The sequence below is a fragment of the Triplophysa rosa genome, linkage group LG2 (genome assembly GCF_024868665.1).
Source record: "Triplophysa rosa linkage group LG2, Trosa_1v2, whole genome shotgun sequence".
In the NCBI taxonomy this organism is placed as follows: Eukaryota; Metazoa; Chordata; class Actinopteri; order Cypriniformes; family Nemacheilidae; genus Triplophysa; species Triplophysa rosa.
In genome coordinates, this window is record NC_079891.1 from 1,264,426 (window position 1) to 1,290,479 (window position 26,054).

The 26,054-nt window shown below is 39.1% G+C and overlaps 1 protein-coding gene across 2 annotated transcripts in view; it reads left to right on the forward strand.

Moving 5' to 3' along the window:
• The first annotated feature begins 505 nt into the window (after positions 1 to 505).
• LOC130566894 (astrotactin-2-like) overlaps positions 506 to 26,054 on the forward strand; it is a 254,631-nt gene continuing 229,082 nt past the window's right edge. Inside the window, exon 1 of one of the 2 annotated variants that reach the window (XM_057354726.1) lies at positions 506 to 1,026. In XM_057354726.1, coding sequence (XP_057210709.1) covers positions 738 to 1,026 — 289 coding nt within the window. In that variant the 5' untranslated portion in view covers positions 506 to 737. The remainder of the gene's footprint in view (positions 1,027 to 26,054) is intronic. The other variant, XM_057354717.1, reaches the window with a different exon arrangement.

Consider the following 26,054-nt stretch of genomic DNA (forward strand, 5'->3'; position numbering starts at 1 on the left):
CACACATATAATGTATTTTTATTAATAAAGTGCATAACAGTAGCATCATAATAAACAAAAAATGACAAAGTAGGAATACATAAATGTTAGACACCCAGTTACGAAGTAAAAAAACATATATATATTTTTAGGAAATATTTGTAATGTTTCCGTTACCAGATGAGTGGGGAGTGGCTAAAATAGGGTTATTAATTAACTCTGTCGGAGTACAACATTTTGTTGTTGTTGTTGTTATAAAAATAAATGTACTGAAAATAATAACGAAATAGTATTCAAACACAACTCTGCATTGTTGCTACCCTGAACACAGATGCCAAAAAGAAATGTAAACGTCCATTTTTGCATTTTGCATAAACATTGTGTAGTAAAACATTAGAATACTAATATTGCTTTTGCATCAAACACTACTTCTGCTGTCTGCGTGTGCTGAATGTTATTGTTTGGATGTGTTTGTGTGTTTTTTGGTTTTGTTCAGCCTTATTTACGTTATAGCCTACGTTAGTTGTGTTCGTTAATGCGGTGTCGTCTTGTGTTTGTGTGTATTCTGGTATTTGTTCGAGCATTCTTGCTTTGTTTGATCGATGTTAATGCGTTTGTTTTGATGTCGTGTGTATGTTAATGGGTTTGTTGAGTCTCCTCCAGTGCTGCCGCCTGCCGGTCACGCGCGTCACTATAAACCATCACCGCTTCACGCGCGACGCTCAATCCACACGCGGCGGCACCGCGAGCGGAGCGCAATGACACCGAAAGACGCGCGTCTCGTGCTGCTGCTGATGCTGCGGCTCTGCGCCGGAGGAAACCCCGACGAGGAGCGACACAAGCCGGAGAGCCCGTGCGAGCTGAAGACCGTCACCGTGTCCACGCTGCCCGTGCTCCGCGAGAATGAGTTCAGCTTCACCGGCGCGGGCTCCGGGAGTCTCTCCGGCGGAGAGTCGAGACTCCTGCTGTTCGTCAGGACAGACCTGCCGGGACGCATCTCGGTTCTGGATGATCTGGACAACACGGCACTGCCCTACTTCACCTTAGGTGAGAGCTGTGAGCTGTGAGCTGTCCGTCAGTGTGTGTGTGCTGAAGTGAGAGATGATGCACGAGCTCCGTGTGCTTCTGGCTCTGCTGTGAAGATCTGTTTTCATGCGCGGGGGTTCAAGAGAGAAGCTGAAGGAGCCGTGTTTAGGTTGATGTTCAGTTCTGTTAGTGTTCAGACCATTTCTCCAAAATAAAGGTTCTCCTCTGGTACGTCACAGCATCTTCATCCTGGTGCTGTGTTTGGGATCTGTGAAGTCCAGTGTGTCAGGTGGATAGTTCATGCTTTTTCCTAATCTCATGCAGTACATCGCATGAAATTGTCTTGTTACAACCATCACGAAAACATGAAACATGAATAAATGCAGTGAATTTTCACTGTTAGATTTTGTGATTGCTGTACGTACCCCCAGCAATGATCTGTTTGTCAAATTTAATGCAAATATTTTAACAGATTATGAGAGTATGTAGAAAATCGTAAGATAACAGCGAGTATTTCACAGAAATGATCACTGGGGTCTCTGGGACCTCGAACATGAGGGATCCTTTTTGGCTTGTGTGGGTTCTCGTGTTGCTTCTTTGGAGGTGTTGAGGTTCTTTTGAAGCTTTTGATGTGTCGTTTTAGATTCTTTAGATCTGCGTTTTGGCTTCTGGGATCTCTAAAGCCCCAGTATGGAGATAGATTTCTACTTGAGCAGACAAAAGGTTTTGCCAGTGTTGTATTTTAAAAGTGAATATAGTGTATCAAACGACATCAGTTTCTAGAGATGTTTGCAAATGTTTGTTAGATTTGCCACGAGGAGTCGATGATGAAGGTTTTATAATGTAACACCTCCTGTAGTGTGCATGATCATGGAATTGACCTGCAGCAGAACATTGAAAAGAACACATGTGTGTTTGTAATATTGTGCATGATGATGAACAATAATGGAAACGGCTCTGTATTGACCAATGCTTTGGCCTTTCACCTGAATATAGAATTTCAGTTACGCTCGAACACAATATTGATACTGACTGAAGAGAAGAGAACGACGGGGGAATATCGCTGTACATGTAGCTCATACGATCCTGCTGCACGTTACATGATCACATGGGCTTTGGACGCAAAGTTTGTGCTGGAAATAGAGACAAAATGTTTCGATGATTTTGCTGGATATGTTCATTCCTAAATACTGTATTAGGAAAGTGTCTGTGAATCAACGAAGGCCAGGTCTTTTCAAAACTGAGAAAACTCTGAAAAGGAAAGCAACATGGCACATCATTTATTCATGCTGCAGTGCATGCTGGGAACCCAAGAGCTGGAATAGGACTGTGGCCAACGTAGTTTTAATGTGTTCCACAGATCCTACATCACAATACTGACACAATCCTGAACTGCAATGAATTAGTCACTTAAAATATCTAAACTATTATCTAAAACATTACAGTCACTAGTTGCCAGGAATAGACTGTAAATTAAAAACGGAACACGTTGAAAATCAAATGTCACATGTACAGCTGCCCGAAGTCATTCTGATCAAATGTGTAAACACGTGTGTGTGGTCTGTTCTCAGAGGCTTTGTGTTCCTCAGCCAGGGTTTGTAGGCCAGACTCGATGCAAAAAGTTCAACTCTGGTTTAAGGACTGTGAGACTCACAAATCTAAATAAACGTCCCATGTGGAGTTCAGTGACTGGAGAGATGTCCAAACTGCGTTAGTTTGAGTGTTGAATACATTACAGCTCCTGCAGAAAACAAGCAGCGGTAAACAGACCAACATTGAGCGAAATGAATGGGTTTAAAGACGACACTTGGGGAATTCCAGTTTTTATAGAACTGTATTGTTTCACTGCATGGACTGATCATTATAAATCATGACATTTAAAGGGACAGTTCACCCGAAAATGTCATCACTTACTCATCGTCTTGTTGTTCCAAATTTGTATACATTTCTCTGTTCAGTTGAAGACAAAGAAAGATATTTGAAAGAATGTTTGCAACCGTCAATTCTGAGGCACCATTGACTACCATAGTTTATTGTGTCATTTTTTGTTCTGTTGAACACAAAAGAAGATATTTTGAAGAATGTAGGAAAGAAAACAGTTCTGCGGCACCTTTGAGTATCATTGTCATTTTTCCGACTATGGTAGTCAATCGTGCCTCAGAACTGTCAGTTGCTAACATTCTTCCAAATATCTTTCTCTGTGTTCAACCGAACAAAGACATTTATACAGGTTTGGAACAACAAGAGTAAATGATGAGAGAATTTTCATTTTTGGGTGAACTGTCCCTTTAAGTAAAAGACACCAATCAAAAGGTGTGTTGTGTTTTTACACAGGCCACTATCCCATCAGTTCTGAGCCCTTGGTTGTTTTAAGATTTCGTAATAGAGATACTATTGATTCATATACAACTAAGACACGTTTGCACTGAGAAACATTCCAATCTGTAAATACAATGAATTTGCACTGGCCGGCTGTTAAACTGCATGAGGTTGGTTAATGAGACTCGTGTTTTTGTGCTGAGATATCTCACGTGAAAGCAGCGTAACGCCTTCGATTAACAACAGTCATGTGCTCTCTGAGTCAATCCGCTCTCTCCGACCCTTCCAGTATCCAGAGAATTTTCGGACCTTTTCCTGATTGTTTCTGTCAGCCGCTGGAAAACAGTCTTGAGCAGGAACGTCTGAGTTTCTTCAGGCCCGGCAGTGACCCACGCTCGCTCGGCTCCATCCGTATACTGAGAGAGCGTGATGACACCCAACCAAAGCTTTGGTTTCTGCTCTCTGACGGGCACGAATCTATATCACTGTAATGAAGAACTTCAGTTGGACCCCATCAGCAGATCTCGCTGAGAAAGAAACGAACGTTTGGAAATTGGCACGGCTGATCTTCTTCTTTTGTGTTACGGCTTCATGTTTGTCGTTCATCGAGATTTATGTGCAGCCGATGAGGAGAATGTGTCAGCAAAACATCTGCGAATGCAAACGTCACTTTTACTGGCAGACCACGTAGCAACACCTTGGCAACCACTAGAACACCCTAGTAACCACCTGGCAACACCTCGGTAACCATTCAGAACGCTGTTGCATTGAGATGCAGCACGCGGGACGTTTACATCAGAGATGACGTTAACCCCCCGTGTGAAAATCACATTTAGTCCAACAGCATTTCATCATTTATTTAAAGACAAAACCAACAAACTATTGAAACCACGGGTGGTAGCAGAAACACGTTTGTGTTTACCTCTCAGCATGTCATCTCAAGCTGTTGGAATAAAATATAAAATAAGAAAAAAAACAGACGGACACGGAGAGAGAGAGAGAGAGAGAGAGAGAGAGAGAGAGAGAAGGAAGGTTTGTGTGAGCAGCGCTCAAGAGCTTTACCTCGCATCTCAGACATGATTTATTACCTGAAGCACGAGGGAATGTTGAGAGACAGAGAGGAGATTAAAAAAAGACTAGATGGAAGTTTTTATCCGTTCTGCGCTTTTGTCTGCTTTGTGTGGTCTTTTGTATTCAAGGTGAGGAATTTCATAGAGCGGACGCTGGAATAATGGCTGACAACCGTGTATTTCTCTGTATTTATATATTTGGCTTGGAAAGACCTAAAGTGTATTTTTTTCTGTAAACTTTAAATAATGATATCATCAAACTATATGCGGTTTGAATTTTGTTGTCAAGCCCTCTCAGATGAATAGGTCAACTCTGAGAACATGCTGAATGTGTCATTCCCAGTTAAACCAGTGTCGGTGTTGATGGTTAATGGATTTTTGAGACTATCAGAGAACACAAGAAATGCCACAATTATCATGTGCACATTTCTATTGATTTCTTTAACCTTTTGTAAATGTCAGACTAATTGAATGAGGTTTGAGGATAATGAGTTTCTCCTCAATGCAAAGAGCAATTAGCACAAGCTGAAGGATTATTCCTTGTTTTCAAGCATCTGTGTCCTGTAAAACCGCACCGTGCACATGACGTCAAACTCTTTTGGGATTCATTTTGGAGTCGAGTCTGGGGTTAATTTAGGCTCCCTTGAAAGTCAGCTGACCATGTAGGAATCAGTTTTGTGGTTTTTGGAGCACGTAGTGTTCACTAAAGACACAAACAGCGGGGATGACATGTAGTCAGCGTACACAGATAACACTCACTGCTCTAATCTTCAATACAGCCGTGGAAAAAAAACAAGAGACCATTTCAAAATCCGTTTATCCCAGTTGAAAATTCACGATTTACAGTATAGGTGTGTGTTTAGGTAACACGATCCTTTTTGTTTCATTCTGTGAACTACTAACAATATTTCTCCCAAATTTCAAATAAAAATATTGTTTCTTTTTGCATGTATTTGCTAAAAATGAAAACTGGAGAAACAGGTGAAAATAACAGAAAAGATGCTCTGTGTTTTTTCAGACCTCAAATACTGCAAAGAAAACAAGTTCAGAGTCACTTTTAAGAAACACAACTGTTAATATTTCTACATGCATTCAGGAACAGTTATTCAATCATTTTTTTATGTGATAACATGGATGTTTATTACAGTTTTCATGGGTCTTGTCACGCTGTCAGTCTTTCACATTGGACTGGAATGGACACAATACAGAAATGATGACTACATGGAAATTGGGAATGCTCTCTTTATTTTAAGAACTTTTTTTCCGTGGATATATATAAACATAAAAACTGAAAGCGAATGACCTGGTGTGTAAACATATTAATAGTAACACAATGTTCATGTCTCAAATAAACTCGTGTTCATGGGCCACGGAGGCTACCGAACACATTTTTAAAGGACTGCGTGGGCAGGTAGAAGTCCTTAAATAATGCATTTTAATGCGTTTTGTCACTTTCTATTATCTTAATGGACACTTTTATAGTCTCCTGCGAGGAAATCAAAGCGTAACCTCAGCAGGGTCGCCATATTCATGGGAATATCAGATAATTGTCAAATATGAGCATGGAAATCAGTTAAATGTGTGGGTCTGAATAAGATCTTAAAAGCATGGATGTTATTCATTGGCTAGATCCATTTTGCACAGGTTTTTTTTGTCTTAAAGATGTGCAATGATTTGTGCTGATGTATTTGTATATAAATGACCTTTATTATGTCATTTTGTCCAAAGCGACTTGACAAGGATCAAGTATACTTGAACCTTATTTAAATGTGTTTAGTCATTTTATACTTATTTTAGCAAGATTTATATTTGATTCAGTTCATTTGGTTGATGTAAGAGTTAACAAACACAATGCGCTCTGTTCTCTGGGTTTTACGAGTAAAACCGAAGGGACAGAATCTGAAACATGAGTAAGGTTTCAAGTGATGCCTTCTGTTTTTTTGCTGTTGTGAAATCCTTGTAGTATGTTTTGTAAGAGTGCCTGACAAATTTTACAGTTGTTTGACTCACTGAAACTCCTCCAGCAGCGTCACGCTCAAGTATTCATGATGAAACGCACCGGCTCTCCCTCATTTGCATTTATAACTCACTTTTGTCATTTTTATAGCAACTTTGAGCAGTGAAACAATGAAAGTGTGTGTGCCGTGCGGTGTGACGGAGCGTCTGCGGAGCGTAACACATCTGACGCTGGACGCCGCAGTGTTGTGTTAAACATCACCAGCTTTATATACAGATTTAATCAACTTTCTGTAGGCAGCAACCTTTGGATTTACACAAACCTTTGATGAATTAAAACCAAAATTATTTGACAGCGGATAAACTGCCTCTCAAATAAAAGCCAGAAAGTGCTGTGTGGAGCAAACCATTGTTTATTGTTTTCTAGTGAAGACAATGCATACTTTATTTTCAGCTGGACATTTGATCATTTAAAGACAAAAATCCATTCTTTAAAATGGCTTTGTTAGCCGTATAGTGTGTGTTTAGACTGAAGTTAATGGCAGGTCTCTCTCAGATCCGTCCACGGAACTGCTGACAGAGAGTCTGAACTGGCTGTTTTTTTGCAGTGTGTTGAAGTTGCTGGGCTATTTTTAAGAGTAAATTCAGAGCTTCTGGACTCATCACTCCAAATGTAAAGGTCAGCTTTATACTTTCTTCCTCCATGCAATGCTTACTGGACTTCTTTTTCTTTTTTGTGTTTTTTAAACCTTGACAGTTTATCAAAAGGATACAAACAGGAGGAGTCAGAGCAGCGCCAAACCAATAAATAAAATAATAATATAAAAAATGAAAACTATTCTAAAAATGGCTAAAAAGTGAAAGAGAGAATGTGAGATATGTACAAGATACTAGGGCTGTGCAATTAATAATATTTGATTTTCAATTTTAATTGTGGATTCCACCAATTATGAATAAAATTGAGGTACAAATGATTGTGCCTCATTCCATTTCGGAAGGATTGTCTCATTTCTTTTTATAATGTTTTTGTTATTTATTTCAACGTATGCACTTATGCTTTATTTAATCTATTCTCTACGTTTTTATTTGTTATTTAGTTGAATTGTGTTAAAATAACACGTTTTTTTCTGTTTCCAAAGTCAATGAGTAATCGTGTTAAATAGTCGTGATCTTAACATTGGGCAAAACATTTGTGATTGTGATCATTCTTGTCATAATTGAGCAGCCCTACTGTACAAAATGCATGTTGAACATTTAAATTGAAAATGAATTTACACATAGAAAACTAAAACCAGACAGATTTAAATATAAACATTAGCAAACACATGCTCAGTGTAAATGACATCATGTAAATATACTGACTTTTCCTATTGTACCATGTTCTCTGTGTGATGTTTACTAGGGTTTGAAGTCTTCTCCGTTTATTGATGTAACGTGTGCTTAAAGGGACAGTTCACCCAAAAATGAAAATTTCGTGAGCATTTATTCACCCTCAGGTTGTTCCAAACCTCTATACATGTCTTTGTATAAAAATATTCCTTAATTCCTTTTCATTTGGAACATTTATTAAGGTTTACAGTTCAATTAAATTTACAGTTAAATAAAGGAAAGGTCTTATTAAGACAACCTAAACATTTCAGCTACATCAACAATTAACAAACAGCTTTCACAAATAAATAGATAAATCTATTTATAAGATAAATCAACATTCATCATTGACAAGGCTTTATTCTTTCTAAAAACGCATAAAATAACACTGTTTACTCTCCTAATGCAGTCTCACGCAAAGCATGCTGGGAACTTAAAATCATTCTCAACAAATTGTGTTGAATTTACTTGTTTAAATTAAGTTAAACTAGCTCAAACGTAACAATTAGTTACAGGAACTCAAAATATTTAAGCTAGTACCATTTTTTATATAAAAATTTACACTACTTTAACTATTTTGTTACTTTGAACATTCCTGTTTACAGAATTCTGGGACATCATTAATTGCGCGAACTGTCCCTTTAATCTTTGACTCAGATGAGCTGATGTGTGATGTGTCCATCTGACTTCTCAACATCTGCTGTCAATGCTTCATAATCATAAACTCACATTCACAGCTAAACACATTTCACAGCTCAACTGTGTCTATCACTGTAATTGAGATGATTAACAACTTCTCTGTAATTGCAAAAATCACACCACCAATTACAATTAAAGGTCTTTAGGGAGCGCGAGCAAAGGCCGGACACATTGGAATTCGTGTTTTAAATTAATTTTGCATAAATAATAATACTTAGAAAATATGTGTAATTGCAGTGTACATGATTATGAGAACGTAATGTTCTACAGTTTTTATAAAATAATTTGATGATTTAACTTGTTCTTGTAGTGCTTGTAATGAAAATTCTCTCTCATGTGCAGTTAATTGTGGTGTTGTGATGCTTGTGTGAAATATTTGATTCAGTTTCCTTTGACATGTATGAAGGGGTACAGAGATGAAGTGCACAGTATGTGTATCTCTCTGATCCTGCGAGGATCTCACAGCGGTGGATTTTATAAAGCTTTCAGCTAAACCCCAGAGAAACACAGCGGACACTGTCAGCATCCGGCCTTTGTTCTCTCCTCTTTTGAGTTTTACTCTCCTTTTCCCTCTGAAAATTGAAACCACCAGTTCCTGCATTTATCGCAACATCCGCAGAAAATAAAAGGAAACCCGACGCCCTTTTTTCATCTGTCTTTCTCTCGTCTGGATGAATCAGATTCTGACCAGTCAGCCTTTTGATAGATTTCTGCCGGGCATTGTGGTATAAAGCTGCCGTCTCTCCGCTCTTGTCCAGGGTCTTTATCTCCGACTTCAATTTACAGCTGAAGAGTTGTGAGCTTGATTCGTATCCTGTGAAAAAACACAGCTGCCCGTCGCTCTGTGAGCGAATGCTTCATCCCCGTACCGCCCCAAACCTTCCAGAGTAAAAGATTCATTTCACAACAGACCAAAGAAAAATAGATTTTCCAAAATGTTTCCTAGGGAACATGTGTGGGATGGTTGCTAGGGCGTTGCTATGGTGAGGTATGAGGTTGCTAAGATGTCCTGAATGATTTTGAGGTTGTTGTGCATCGATTTACAAATCCTCCCTCTTTACTTTACTATACATGTTGGATGGAAATAAAAACGACAGAGTTTTGGGGTTTTGATCCCTGCTGAAAAAAACAATAGAAGTTATAATGGTTTTAAAGGGATTTGTATGGGTTTTAATGGAAACTGTAATGGTGTCTACTGGTGTGTGATGGATTCTATTGGTGGGATGTTAATCCCATAGGAATAATGCTAAAAACACACTACAAAAAAGAATTGTGTGATGGTTTTAATGGAAAGCTAATGGTTCATAATGGTATTTTAAAGGAATCCGTTAGCATTTCTGTAATGGTTTCTGTTGGGTTTCTATTGTTTTTTCAGCAGTGATGTAAAGAGTTACACTAATAATACTCTTCTGACCCGCTGTGTTAGTCGTCTTCTATAACCCACTTCTCAATACTCAGAAAACTGAATCTGGGTCACCTACGACTATTCACACAAACTTTCAGGCCCTTTTTTAAATGTAATTTCTTGTCCTGAATGAATTCAGTGATGAGAAAGAGAATGAATGAAACAGAACACCGAGCGTTGGCGTGATGCGGATGCGGATGCAGAGGGTGTGATGTTCTTCATCACCTCAGATCTGCATCTGAATCTCACGACCTTCAGCTTTATAAAGCATCTGACAGGAGTCTCTGTGACTCAGTGTGTTATTCTGGCCTGGATTTACTCTTAAATTGTGAGTGTTGGTATATGGGACACGGCAAGCGTTATAAAATGTAGGTGAACTGGTTTGTTAGCGCGGTCGGGCACAGGAGGGTTACAGTAAACACGACGGTAAAACTCATAATGACAGGCCAGATCCGTCCGGCCGAAGCAGACGTCACGCCCGTCGGTCACTGCTGTGTGTGGACATGAGGGTCACATGTTCCACATGCAGGACAAATAAAGATTTAAAATGTGAGGATGCTGCGAGCTGATCTCACGAATCATTTAGAGTTCTTGTTTAGCTCAAGCTGTTGCTGAAGTGTAAGAAATCATTTAAGACGCATATGAATACCGCATCGAAGAAAGAGAGAGACTGAAGCTGACTCTGTGAGTGAGATAGACACGAGCTGATGCTCTTTTAGGGCTCTCAGATAAGACTCCTTTAAATATAAACTTTGTCTTTGATGGTTTTTCATACTTTTTGTGAAGTAACGAGGCTGTTGTTGTCACACAGTATTTCAGAGTTATGAAATGAAAAGATTGTGTGTTCTTGGGGGATTTAGATCATTTAAAAAGTTGATATTAAAATCTTTGACTCGTTTGCAGATATCTGGGCACAGTTTAAAGCACTGCCGAGGTCTCTTGAGGAGGATCTGTGAGATTATTGAGAGCTTTGTCTTGAGAAACACCTAACTGCTCTCTCTTTAATATCACTGTGGTTTACAGTTAGTTTATCTAAAAATAAGAATCATTTACCCATAAGGGATATTAATTTAGTATTGACTTATTAATGATCATTTCTTCTGTGTAGGTTTTATCTAATGAGAATCGCCCTTGAGAATAATGAAAATGACAATATAATCTATAAATCAAATTCAAATATCCAACCTCATGTCATTCCTATACATGGCTTTCTTTCTTCTTCACGACACAAAAGATGATATTTTGAAGAATGTTGATAATCCAACAACACTGAACCTCATTGACTTCCATTCACAATACCATTTGAGACATTTCTCAAAATATTGATAACTTGATCAAACTGTAAAAAATCCAACTTGCTAAATGTTCGCCCTACAAAGATAAATAAGTGTCTTGAACATGTCAAATGATTGTTTTACATATATTAAACAAAATTAGCCTAAACATGTTCCTAACAAAGATTCTTTTTTGTTGAGTGGATTTAGATTGGCCAAGAGTTTGAAAGTTCCCAAGATGCATTGCAGCATGTTCAATTCTGTTTCGTATTTGTTTTTCTTTTAAAGATTAGTGTTTTAGTTGATACTGCTGAGTTGAGAGTTTTTGTTACCATGGTTGAGGTTTGTGTGTTCAGTGTTGAGGTGTAAGTGCACGACACAACCAGTATAAATGCACTCAACACAAACACTTATTTGATCAAGGTTTTGGCCTGTTTGAGGCAGAAAACACGTACAATTGTAGTAAAAGACAAATAACCTAAATCTATATTCCCTGTTTATGTTCAACCAACAAAAAATATTTGGTTCCGTTGTTCATTGGGTAATCTGAACTATGTTGTGACAACATGACTGAAACATCATCGTGTAAGTCGGGTGAACGTCAGTCTCTGTTCGTTGAGTTAACTCAAAAACGTGCTTGTGATAGTTGACTCAACTCTTTTTTTACAGCGTAATGTAATATGATGTATTAAGTATGTGCCATGTACAGTATGATATTGTGAGGTAGGTAAAGAGACACAGTGATAGTTGAGGTATTCTCGTAGTGTTTAGATGTGATATTGAGAGCTGAAATGCTCACGCTCTGTCTGCGTTGTGTGTTAACAGTCAGATAAACAGACTCAAAGCAGTCTCGGGTAAATATTTAATAGCCACCAGCTGACAGAATTAGTCACGACAGTGAAATAGGGCGACACCTCCATGACCAGAAGCTCTAGAGCTTTAAAATATTCATGTCTGAATATGAACCAGAGGCACCTCCAGACTCTCAATCTCTTCTGTGCTTCATTACAGCGACAGAGAAAAACACATTCATTCTTATCTTGAGCTCAAGCTCTTCTCAGACGCGTGTGAAGATGGTTATTAATATTAACATTCATTCATAAACATGAACGCTGTAGTTGTTCACTGTATTTCCTGTGTTTTTTATATCCCCATACTGTCATTTATTGCACGTAGAAATTGTTCAGCTATCTTATAAGTTATATACAGTTTTGCATTATAATATCGATCAACAATCCGATCACAAAATGTAACCACGTACTGTCCACGATCAATATTTATTGCGCCTCTTTGAGACAACAAACAAACAAACTTTGTTTTGTTTACATTTTTCAATACAAGAAGAGAATGTGATTCATCGCTCTTTAACTCTTTACATTGAGGAAAGGTGAAGGTTGGCTGGTGTGATGGGATTTATAGCTACATCAGAGGTATAAAACGCTCTGGAAACATTCGCGTCAGGCCGGCCAACAGCAGCAGAGGTGCCAGACTGCATCTCTCCGCTCTGCTGTTTGATTTAAGCAGTGATCTGACAGGAGGGTTTGCTCGTCTCCTTGAAATACTTCTTGTTATACGGCAGGGTTCAGGGTTAATGGAAGAATCGCCCACTTAAAAACTCCAAAATGAGACTCTGTTAATGAGAGAAGTTCAGCAACTGAACTTGAGAACGCTCTGACGGGTGTTTGATGGACAGCTGTGTGCTCGATGTATTGTGTGGGTGTGGACAGGGCGGGTCACTTTGAGTGTGGTGGGGTGTATACGGTTAAATATTTTTGATCACTTTTATAAATTATATTCATTTAATATTGACTTATTAATGATAATTTCCTCTGTCTAGGTAATATCTCATGAGAATTGTCATTGCGAATAATGAGAATTACAATATAATCTATAAATTAAATTCAGTTCATTTCAAATTGATTTCAAAAGCCATTTTCACAAATTAGCGTTTGCCAAGCAGCTTTACAGAAAACACATACTGTATTAGTGCAATCAGTAGACACATGGAAACATATAGAAATAAAAAAATGACAGAAAACAGAAAAATTATATAAAAAATATGTATAGAATACAGTATATAGCAATGCTAACAACAAAGATAATTTGTGTGAATACTGTTATAGTCATATTTCAAGTATGGACATTCAAGTATGTGTATCAAATCTTTCATAATATGTGTATGAGCGATACCAACTGTATAAATAATAAATAAATAAAACGAACCTACTTTTTTATAGGAAGAGTGTATTATCACCAGAAAAAAAGAAAAAACGACACACAAACAAAAAGGTTATGTTTAATGATTTAAATGTTCCTTTTCTTAATGGACAAACGAAGAACGTGAATCTACAGGATGCATTACAGTAATAAGAATGTGTGATGGAAAACACTTTAGCGTTATAAAAATTCATTCCATGGCATTGACTGTTTTTTCTCAGCATCCTGATCCTGCCTCACCTTGTCTTGCTTTTCTAGTCTTGTGGCAGGATCATGACAGTCCCACGTGTTTTGTGTGGAAGCACATGGCCATTGTTTGTTTTGATGGCCATGTGCTCCCCTGTCGCGTCTTGAGCCCACCCCCTCGTTTCCTCGTCTGTCATCCCGCCTGTAATTATCCCCTCCACCTGCCTAGTTCCCCTATTTATTGCCCTTGTGTTTGCTCTGTCCTGTGCTGGTTCGTTCTTTGTTATTCTTGTACTTACCCTGTGACTTTGTTCCTGCATTGCCGAGTCCTCTAGAAATGTATTGTTCCTGTTTACGGTCTTGTTTTGCCCCCTCGTGGGAAGATTTGTTTGCAGTTTTGACTATTCTCTGTTATCGCGTTTGCCCCATCGTGGGTTTTTGTGTTTAATAATTATTGAGATTGTTATACGCTGTCTGCGTTTGGGTTCTGCCTTCTCCGATTCCTGACAGCACCCTCCTCAGCGTGAGTTCAGAAATGTACTTTAATGCTGTAGGCAGTACAGACACATCACTTCCTCTAGTGTGGATTTGCTTTAGTGGCTATTTCACACCTGTAAAGAAGACGGTTTACAGAGATACTCCAACAGACCTGCTCAAACCGACTCCATCGTCATGACCTCCAGACTTTCAGCTGGTTTTGGATTTGATGTTTACAGGGAAGGAATATTGAGCCCCACATTATCACTAGAGATCGTTCTATCAGACTCATGTGACACTCATCTAACGCAAGACCTTTTACAATGTTTGCGGACATTAAATATTCACCATATTCAGCAGTTTTCTGTTAAGTCTGGACCACAAAGTTTAACCAAACTAAAATATTATGCCAAGAAGGAATGATTTTCAGTTTTTTGTCATATCTAATAGAGAAGTAATGTGCATTTCTCATTATTAGAAAAGAGTACACAAATATATTACTCTCTACTGTATCTTATTGGTATGCTGGTGGTCGTGTCGTCCGTGTCGATGAGTTTGTCGGGCACGGCTTTGATCCTCAACCCAATTATACACGGCTGTGTTATTGCAACACATGTTGTGCAGACGTCCGGGGGCCACGTGTGTTTCGAGCGATGTCAGGCGTCTATGCTAATTTGTTGCTGTGAGTTTATGGCGGTTCCTCATGTTGCAAAGAGGTTAACAGCACAGGTGGGCTTGTGTGTGTATATACAGTACCAACCCCTCATCCATATTGATCAGCTCTGTCCTTCATAAAGACCCTTCTGTCTCTCCAACACTCACTGGAGGTCATGCAGGCATATTTTAGTAGCATCTGGGTCACTTGTTTTTAATTATAATACGTTTATGAATATACCTGGAAGAGAAGATACAATAGAATTATAATCTTATTTATGAATTCAAGACTCGTGCTGGCTTTAAAGTTTCATTACAAGAAACACATGAGCCAGTGTTTGTGATGTCAATAACATTATGGGCCTGGCGCAATGCAGCAGCCCGACGCAGTTTACATTTTCACGTCATGCAAACGCATTTGTGCGCCCATGGGCGTGCTGGTCTGAAAACAAGGTGTGTTCAGGCAAACTGAAATAGACTGCGCCATTGACCAACTGAAACCCAGTCTAAAGTCAATGGCGCAATATTTTTGGGGTTATTTAAAGAGCGCGTTAGTAATACGCGCCTATAGAACGTGCGTACACTCTGCTTATTAAACACAGAGGGAGGCGCAGCAGCACACAAACATGCCAAATATTAAAAACAAAAGGTTTTTATTGCGTACATAAAAATAAGTGTTTCTCTTCACAGGGTATTGGTCTCTGAGGACTTCTGATTGAAATACTACAGACAGAGATGTACTCATCATCCTCACTGTCCACACCTATGAAATCTCCTCTAGGTCAGGGGTTCCCAAAGTAGGGGTCGGGGCGGGGTCGCAGGGTTAAAGTCAGATTTTTATCTTCATGTACACGATAATAATGTGTGCCGCCGTTTCCTCGCTAAAGAAGCGTTCAGTCTTTGCTCTTGCCAGTTCCGTCATGTAAATAGCGAATCCGCCGTGGCGAGAGCGCAACTGTCTCGTAAAGGGAATGGGAGATGAGACTCTGGTTGGTTTACTGCACGCTTTGCCCAAAACTCACCCGTTACTCATTGAGAAAATAGGGACAACCCTTTTAGACCATGCGTTGGGTGCGCCGACCTTTTTAGTTTCCTGTCGTTAAACAAGCAAAAGTGGATTCGGACACGGCCTAAGTGCACCTGCGCCCTGCGCTTTAGGCCATGCGCTTAGATCGTTAAAATAGGGCCGTGTGTCTTTAAAAGACTTCTTTGCTATTATTCGATGTTGTTTTAATAAAACACAAAAAGCAGACTGCAGACGGGGGAGGGTTAACGTTTGCGATGATGTTACGAAAACAAACTCCGAAGATATAGTAAAGAGAATAGATGAATGTGGACTGATCCAGTATACGATGAGATGATATAAGGCTTGACTCTGCACCACCGCTGAACTCTTGATTGTGTTTCAGCATATTGTTCTATGTCAGCCATGTAGCAAAAATCAATGAAGTTCAGCCATAACTGTAGGAAAACCTCATTTGATTTAAAACCACACATACATCACATACTGTAGTTGAGAAACACAAGCCCGGGTGGCCTGTGGGTGGAATGACTATCATTTAAGCCGGCGGGGTGACAGCCAGCTACAAACTACACCCGCAGGGGCAAGTGGGGTGACCGTCACTTTTAACCCTCTTTAAATTGTCCGTCTTCAGATGAGGAGAGAGAAATCATTACACGAAGAACAGCCACGGGCTGAGATACCACGTCGAAATACACCAGGGGTTGTTACGGCCAAACTGTTATTTGGACTTCAATGTCATTTGCGTAATGAAAAGGGCTGTAAAATTAGAGAACAGATACATAAATAACTAGCGCTGTGGTTTGCAGGCTCCTTGAGTTGTTCCAGGAAATGATCTCTGCCAGCTCTAATTCTGACAAACAGACAGACATCATCTATTGCTTCAATGAGTTTTGTATATTATATATTTATGTTATTTTATTCCAGGCAGGTCATTTGAAAGAATCACATCAGAACTGTAACAGCTTCATGAAATGATTTCAATTGTGTGTTCCGTCATTTCACAATGACTTCGTCTGTGACTTCTACCAACTACCCTTACTATATTTTACCCTGAACGTTGGCAGAACGTCAGTAATAAAGATGATTCAGGCATCACAACTAGGAACATTGGTTTACAGTGTTTGGCAAATGTCAACATAAATGAGAAGCTTTGTGCAAAAGCAATCGTAATCAAAAATGCAATGCCATCAATACATTTTTGGAGAGAAATAAATTACAGATAGAAAACGTGAACGTATTTGATAAAGAAATCACAACAAAAGGATGAGTTTTAAAAACCATTGTAAATTAAAGGGAATATTGGAGTCCACAGCACAACTTTACGATTGTTAAGATCCGTTTCAGAGCAAAAGGTGCTGACTTATAAAAGATGAACACCCAATCAAAATCTATTTAACAGCTCACACATTTACCGTGTAAAACTGCATCGAGCTCAGAATAAACTATTATCCACTGGTGGTTTATTGCTTAAGATGGAATAAAAATATAATAATGAAAATCAGGAATCATCCTATACTTAATATACATATCTCCGCAATGATGTCATATCTAATGTCACCACATATAAGAATGTAAAGTATTTATTTTGTGACCTAGAGCAGGGGTTCCCAAACTTTTCAGCCCACGACCCCCAAAATAACAGTGACTCGACACCCCCACTATCCCCGGAGGTGGTTAAAGTGTACAAACAGTGCTGCGCACATGTGCTCAAACACGCATGACAACACAAAAGAAGACAGTCTTACATAATGTTATTTAATAGTGATTTACTCATTACTTTACTTGTTGCTATACATAAACCATGAACTATTAGCCTACTACTATTTCATCAAACTCATTCGAGTGCTGATGGATGTTCTCTTTACGCCAACGCAGGCCTCTTTTCGTACCTGAGGACGATGGCTTTTGGTCGATATTAACCAACGTTTCATTTCAACAAATAAAAATATCCTAAACTTAATCCCTGAGGAATAATCTGGGTGCACATGTGGGACTGTTTAACGTGGTGCCGTAAATGGACTTGCTGCACCTAACCTAATGCGGTTGCTAATGTCGTTAATGTGACGTAATCACCTCAGGGGTCACGATCGAGGGGAGGAAATTCGAAAGGCTTTTATTTGTATGGTTTTATTTTTAACTTAACTAATATCTTTATTATTTGTTACACTTATTGATAAAATACGCAATTTAAAAAAAAGAGAGATTTCTGGAAATCATCTTGCGACCGGAACCCCTGACCTAGAGGACATTTCATGAGGATGATGGGTAAATCTTTGTCTGTAGTGTTTCCTCAGAGACCAAAACCACGTGAAGAGAAACACTTTAAAAGCAGCAGCAGCAGCAGCGTCTATATTTATCCTTCAGCTCCTTCATTCTCAAGCAGATCTCATTCTCTTGGTATCCATCCGTCAATGGATTCGGACATGAACCCAGCAGCAGATCACAGACGAGTTTTCCTCCACGCCGAATCACACTTTAATGAGAGATTTCCTCTTAAAGCATTCTCTTGTTTCTTGCTTCGGGGGAAAAACTAAAAGTTGTAGAAAGTCTAGATGATCTGCAGAACATTTTCAAAGCAGAGGACCACAACCGTAGGTTATTTACAGGCCACCGTGACTTATTTCCCCAAAACAACCATTTTTGTTGTGTGCCTGTGACCAGGGGCGTAATTTCAACTGGGGACAAGGGGGACATGTCCCCTCCACTTTTCTAAATTCCCTTCGTGTCCCCCCCACTTTCAAATTTGTGTGTTATGATTTTTATCTGCACGCCGTCATCGCCACAGAGAAGTAGGACCGAGCAGTCTGCCTGTGTGGATGCGGGCGTCGCGTGCACACTCTAAAAATAGCTCACTGAAAGGTTGTTTTCAATCACGTGGACGGCAGCAAATGATTTTCTCCATTGGAATTCACTCTGACAAACTACTTATGTTTAACGACCTGGACAACGACCAGGTAAGCCCAAATTTCTGTCAAACCTTACTTGTAATAATCACTAGCTTGTGTTAAAAGAAGCGCTAAGAGTTTCTTTCCCAAAATCCATTTAAGGAAACAGCTTAATGTACCAAAAGAACAACCACGGAAAACCAAATTAAATACATTTTGTTTATCACTGATATCAAACACAAACAGGATAACAGAAAAGTTTTATGTTCACAGTTTGTCGCTGCCTTGAGCAACATTATGTGCTTTCTGTAAAATAAACAAGCTTAACGTGAAAGTGACACTCCCTAGTCTTGTTTTCCCCGTTTTGCCCCAAGGCTGTCCTTTTCCCACGCTCCCTGACTAACTGCACCTGCACCCCATCATCTCGTTCATCCCCATCACCTGTGTAGCCCTTGTTATCGGTTCTATTGAAGTTCTCCCCTTAGTTCAGTTCTTTGTCGGTTATTAATGTAATGTTGCTTGGTTCGCTCGTGCGGATTAGCACTTGTTCCATGGATGGTTTGTTTATTGGATAACCCTGTTTTGTTCTTGTTCACACCTTTTTATTAAACCTTTTTTACTCACCATCCGTTCCGTGTCACCATCATCTGTGGACTGTTACAGTGAAACTATTGTTATCCCAGAATAAGTGCTTGTTCTTTTAACAGTAGCTGCGTTTATTACAATTAAGGTTTAATAGAAATTTGGTTTTGCGTAGTCGTGGTTTCGGTAGGCTATATTAAGCTGCAATGGACGATCAGACTCGTTCTTTTAAAAAGCAGCTAGTGTTTATGACAAGTCTTGACAGAAATGTGGCCTTCCCTGGTTGTTGTTTATGTGTATGATGGCAATGTTAAAGTAAAAACAGTTCTGTACTTCTGAGAATTAAGTCAGGATTAACAAACAAAAATGACTTTATTGAAGATATGATTTGAATGTACCTCACATCAAATCCTACAGTTGGGATGTGTAGTGTTTTTCCCAAGACTACACAAATGCATGTTTAAACCTTTAACAACCACGAAAGATTCTTTGTAGTACAAAGAAGGTTCTCCCGACTACAGAAAGATAGTAAAGAAATGGATCTTTCAAGAAAACGTGATTCAAGGTTTTTTTTCCCCTGTGGCATCGCTGTGAAGAGCTTTAGTTTAAAGAGTGTATGTCTACGTGTTGATGCAAAGGATTGCGACCTCACTTTAGAAGTGTCTTTAGTCAACAGCAGTAGATTGAGTCGTGGAGGTGAGAAGGTCCGGAGTGTGTCTCTAATAACAGACGGACGCGTCACAGGATCAAGGACTGAGAGCGGCTCACCTTTGACTCGTCATATCAGTTAGACGGCTGTTATCCTTCTCCATCAGCTGAAGTTAAAACTACACTGGACCTCTTCAAAGTGTCATGGTGAGGGCTTAGATGACAAAACCAACAGCATGTGTAAAAATGCCTTCTATTGATTTCTATCGATTTCACTTCATAAACCAACGCAAGGCCGAGCGCTGTTTACCGAACAAGTGCGTGTGTGTGTGTGTGTGTGTGTGTTCATGGCCAAACCAAATCACATACTGTACTTCTTAAAGAGATAGTTGACCCAAAAATAAAAAACCTGTCATCCTCATGTGTTTGTAAATCTGTACGTGAGTCTTTCTTCAGCGGAACACAAAAGAAGATATTTTGAGAAATGTCTCCGTGGTTTTGTGTTCATACAATGGAAGTCAATGGGGTTCAGTGTTGTTTGATTATCAACATTCTTCAAAATATCTTCTTTGGTGTTCTCTTACAGGTTTGACATGACTTAAAGATGAGTGTAAATGAGATTTTTGGCTAAACTATCCCTTTAAATCCCAAATTCATATCTGATCCTGATTTTCTGTGTGGGGAAACACACAGAAGTCACCTTAAGGAAAATAAAGAGTTAATGTAATAAAATAGAAATGGAAATACAGACAATAGACACAAAAATTAAATGAAACTAACAAAGGTCAGATTAAGTATTAAAGAGAAACACTGTGTCCTAAAATTTGTTTAGAAGTTCCTTGGTTGATCAATCGTAAAATGGAATTTTTAAGTGTCACTCCTCCATAATTTTCATCATGTAAACTGATGTGTCATAAACTCCTCTCTTTTTTATGCTTTAATCTTTGAAATGTTAATTGTGCGAAGACATTTAACATTCAAAATCATGAATGATTCACATGCACACGTTCATTTCATAGATTGCTGTGGTCACTTTATCTTTTAATTACATTTCCATCACGTTTTTATTCAAACCGTATTCAATTTCCAGGAACTGTCAGGTGTCTGTTGTTGTTCAGTAATGGTACAGCAGTCGGTTTAAACGCGGCCACACAAATGAGCTGAAATTTGGGCTTTGAAAGCTGCTTTTCAAAGCGCGTCAATCCCGAACACTTTCTGCATTTTCTTTCATTTCTATTCGCTGGCGCTGTGATGATAAGAGAAGTGGCCGTGGCTCGGCGAGTGACTAAAAGGCCTGCCGGGGTTGGGTATTATAATGTTTATTTTGAGAGCGTGCATCGTGTAACATTATCGTATTTACAGACGGGAAGTGGCTTTCTCTTGATAATATCTCCAATGCCTTCATGCACTACTGATGCTTGTCTGTTGTGTCTGGACCATTGACTGTTGTTCTAAGACCACAAATCCTGCATGCAGAGGATCGCTGTCTTTATTATTTGGAAATGAAGTACTTTTTCATCGCACACGACTGTTTTCCGAACGATGCCGATAGGAGATAACAGAGCACGGTTTCTTTGAATAAACAGTGTTTTTTTCATATCTGAGATCTCTGGGGGCTTGATTTGCTCTCCAGAAGGAAGGTCATTATATTTTGAGTTAATCTGCTCGAGCGGACGCTGGGATTTATTCAGCAGCTGTGCGTGACTTGAACGGGCCTCTGCCACTCACATCAGCGAGAAGATGATCAAAATCCGTTTATTGAATATTGATAATAATGCCGCTGATAAGCACTGCTTGTATCTCACTGTTGACAGGGAGGCATTTCAGCTCAATTGATGAGCAGATTTTTCTTCGTTCACACTTCTTTAATTTCTCATCTTTCATAAATATTACCACCTAGTGTGATTCAATGCTAACAGAATCTCTGTCCCAAAATCTGATGTGCCGACTGAATAGGCAGCAGTTTGAGTCAGCATCTAAGATACCAGATTCTACGACTGCCAGAGTTACAAATGCAATCCCACAATGCTTTGTGTGAAAAATGTATGTCATGTTGTACCCTTACAAAAATAAGTATATTTCAAATAGATATGTACGTATACTTCGTGTAGTAGTAATATCAATGTACTACACTATATTTTTATACTATTTTCATACTATTTTAAGTGTAACACAAGTAAACTTTGAGTACACAACTAGTACATCATTGTTTTGTGATGTTTTGTATGTACTGCAACTATTCCACAAGTGAACTTATACTGTAGGTACAGTATACTGATGGTTTACTAGTTTCATACTTTTTCTTTAACTTACACTCTGAAGTATTTTTATTGCAAATAAACTAGTTCAAATAGAGTATTTAAGTAAACTTCACATCATACTTTACGATCATGTTTCCATTTAGCTATTAGTTGTGTAAAAGCGTACTTTCTATGATCGCTAAAACTGTATAAAGAATATCAGCTTCAGTTACACACGTATAAATTTACACGGTCACTGTATAAACATTTGTACTTTAATAATACAGTCTATTAAAAGTATTTCAACTCAGTCGAAAGAGTGAACACAACTGTACTTAGAATACTTCCTCAAACTTGTATAGGGTTTATCTCCATCAAAAGATTGAGTAGAAGTATAGAACAAATATACTTAGACATTCTGTCATAAGTCAAGTATACTGACGTGTCAAGTCCATTATAGTTCTGGAAAGTCAATGGACTGAAAATAGACCTGCTTATTTTTACTTTAAAAGAACCGTAGCGCCCTTCTTTTCTTAATGAGGGAACATACAGTACTCATAGTGTGTTAGCTTGTGCCGTTTGGTTTTCATGTGTAGGGTGGAGTCGCATCACGTGTACATCTTTTTGTTATTGTCTTCAGCTCCAGGTGGGTTAGTGTGTTCAGACAGTTTCCTTTCTTTGTATTGGCTATCAGCTCTGAACACACGGACACGGAGCTCGTTCTCATCGCCTCTTACCCGGCGGGTGGTCAACATCTCGCAGACGCGCTGAAAGTTATAGCTGGAGCAGATAACCAGTGTTTGCGGCCGACAGTAAATATTCTCACGTGATTTGCTTGCTGGATGTAAACGTTCACTCTTCATGTCATGAATTATACACACGGGTAATGTCTCAAAGCATGTTTAGTGCTGGAATTATTTGGTTTCTGACAGGTCATTGCGGTGTGTGCGTGTTGTCGACGTCAAACAGTGGGGTGGTAATGGATTTCTTTTGGTGTGAGCATGAGAAACATGACTCATGTTTATATGATGCCTCCGGCTCGCTCTGCTGTACTGAATCTTCACTCATTTCAACTGCAGTTTTATTCAAACACACAGACTCATCACATGGCACAGGCACAGGGCAGGTGGCATAACGGTATGGAATCTTACTATCACTGGGCGGAACCGCTTTGCACGAATGAATTTCAAATAAGTCAAGGATGAGGAAGAACTGCATATTAATGGGCTACTGTGTGGGGGAATGTAAAGTGAATTTCTTTCGTGAACAGCCACGGATTTACCTCACTACATATAGTCCCCGCCTATGGTTTGCTAGGACTTCCCGCGAAAACTTCACTCTTCTCCCCCAAACACTGTTGCTGCGTCCGAAATCCCCTACATCCATACTATATAGTAGGCAAAAATGACTCACGAGTAGTATGTCCGAAACCTCAGTATGCAAAAAACAGTAGGCGAGAAATACCCGGATGGTCTACTACTTCCGCTGAGACTGGTGAGTGTGGATCGGATGGACACGTCTCTATCCCATGATGCCACAGGAGCTGAGCAACGGTCACATTTCAAAAGTAAATCAAATAAATATAGCGGAAAACTTTAAGGCGGACGTCTGTTTTTAATGTAAGTGCCAATAAATGAATTTCTCCTGACTAAATTATGTTTTTATACGTGTAGGTTGTTGTTAAAACGTCATAGGTCAAAGAGCATATGGGTCACATGACCATAAAACATGGCGGACGCAGTATGTCCGACATGTATTCATACTACAGCACACCCACTCATACTATATAGAACGTACTGTTTTAACGGCCGATAGGTAGGTAATTCAGTACGTACTATCACAGTATGCGATTTCAGACGCCTCATTCGCGGTAGACCAATCACAGCAGACTAGGCTAGCGGAAAGGAGGGGATTAGACGGATGAATCGCGGAACGAATCATTTGAGAGTCAGTCAAGAAGTAAGGTAAGAAGAAATGCCTATTATTACCAAATAATAGTGTTTTTACACCTTCTATGTACATAAACTTGTTGTTGGACACTCCATAAACCAAAGTAGGACCTTAAAAATCCCTAGTTATGTACTCTTTAAATTGCCTCATCAATCTGTGTGAATATTTTAAAAATATTTGTTTGATTTTATTTTATTCTATAAAGTTGCAGAACAATATAAAAATTTATATTGGGTTATACATTCAGACCCAATATGCTTTGTCGCCCTAATATAACATTACATAATGAATACTGCATGTATTTACACAACCTACATACAGACCCATCAATATATAACAGTTACTCTAAAAAACCTTTTACGTCATCACACAAAACGTCACGAGTGTCTAACTTAAAATCCCCATGCCACGTAGTTGATTTTGTGATGGCATTTATTTATCATTTGGGTTTCATTCTGTGATCGTGCATATCGAAAACTGACCAATATTGAATACATTTTGAATTTAGTTTGCTACAGTAAAAGAGTGAGCCTAAAGTACCAAACTGAGGATAAACGAGAATATACAGTAAGCAAATAATGAGAATAAAGCCCATTGCACATGGAGTCCGAAATTTGCGTCCGAAATTTCCGCATGTTAAAAAATAAATACGACCTCACGTTGTGTCAATCACATTTACACACTGCCTCCGATATTTTCGTCCGTCATAAAAAAAATCGGACCGGCTTCGATTTTCTGCATTTTTCGCATCCGTCAAGCATTTTGAGTGGCCTTTTTTAACAATTCAGAGACACCGTACAAACGAAAAAAGCCAAATACGAAAAAATGCATACGAAAATTTCGTACTGTATGTGCAAAGACCTTTAGTCTCACCTCATCAGAAACCATTATTTATTCATACTTTAAATATAAACAATAACAAGATTCATTCATTTTACCTCAAGCTTGTTCATGCGCTCGGTCCGCGCGTCCTCGGAGGTTCTGACAGAATCCAATCACTCGGCTTCTGATTGGGTAAATCGCTGGACAGTCTGCGATATAGTTGGTCAATTTTCCTAATGCCCACCTCTACACCTAACGGTAAGCACCGATTGAAGGAGCAGGAGATTCAGATTCAATGAGTCAAAATTCCACCTGTTACCTGCAGAGAATCGGTTCAAAAGAACGATTCGTTCCAGGAAGGCAGATTGACCGATGTGTTGGAATGAAAAGAAGGATGGCGTAATTAATCTCACATCAGAACAATATCGGATATCTCTGATTTATCGCTTTTGTGGGATGTTACTAGTGTGAACGCTCAAATGTGATGGTCTGGATTTATTTGCGTAAATAAACGCTTTTTTCATGTTATTATTTTCACGCCTACCATTTATATGAGTAATGTCGCCGAACATGAAATACTGAAACTCGTATACGTTGAATGATTTATCGTTTTTAAGGTTAAACGTTACTTCACAGTAGAATAAACAGAACGTAAACATTTGTAAACAACATGTCTTTCTGGAAAAGTATCGATGCATTTCCACTAACGTAATTTACTATGGTCTCACCACAATACCCATAGCTTGTAGTCAAGTTCACGCGCTCACGCAGGCACGCACACGCATGCAGTATTGCAATGATATAAAGCTTTAGAATGGGCTAGGTGTGCTCAAGCCCTCATTTATTGATTTCTGTCATAAGGGCCACCAAAGATTTATAACAGATGTGACCTTCCGTACCTCACCTCTGGACTCTCCTCTGAAATCCACTCCTGCATTCACCTGCTTCTGAGTGTTGTCTTAACACACTTTCCTTCCAATCCACAAAAGCAATTAGCTAATAACTTCAAAGAAGAATTTACATACGCTGTTGTGTTGGCTTAGTTTGATTTAGGAGCGTTGTTTGCATAAACGGAGCCATTAATTAATTTACTGTAATCGCAGGGTAAAATCGCTCCATTTCTTATCTGTTGACACAAACGGTTGCGATTACAGCTCTTGGAACAATGTTTTAAGCGTGTTAATCTGCGGCCTGTGAGACAGACTCTTTCATCACGCCTTCTTGATTGACATTCATCTCTTGGTGGTCCGGGACCCTCAGATGTGTGTTTGGA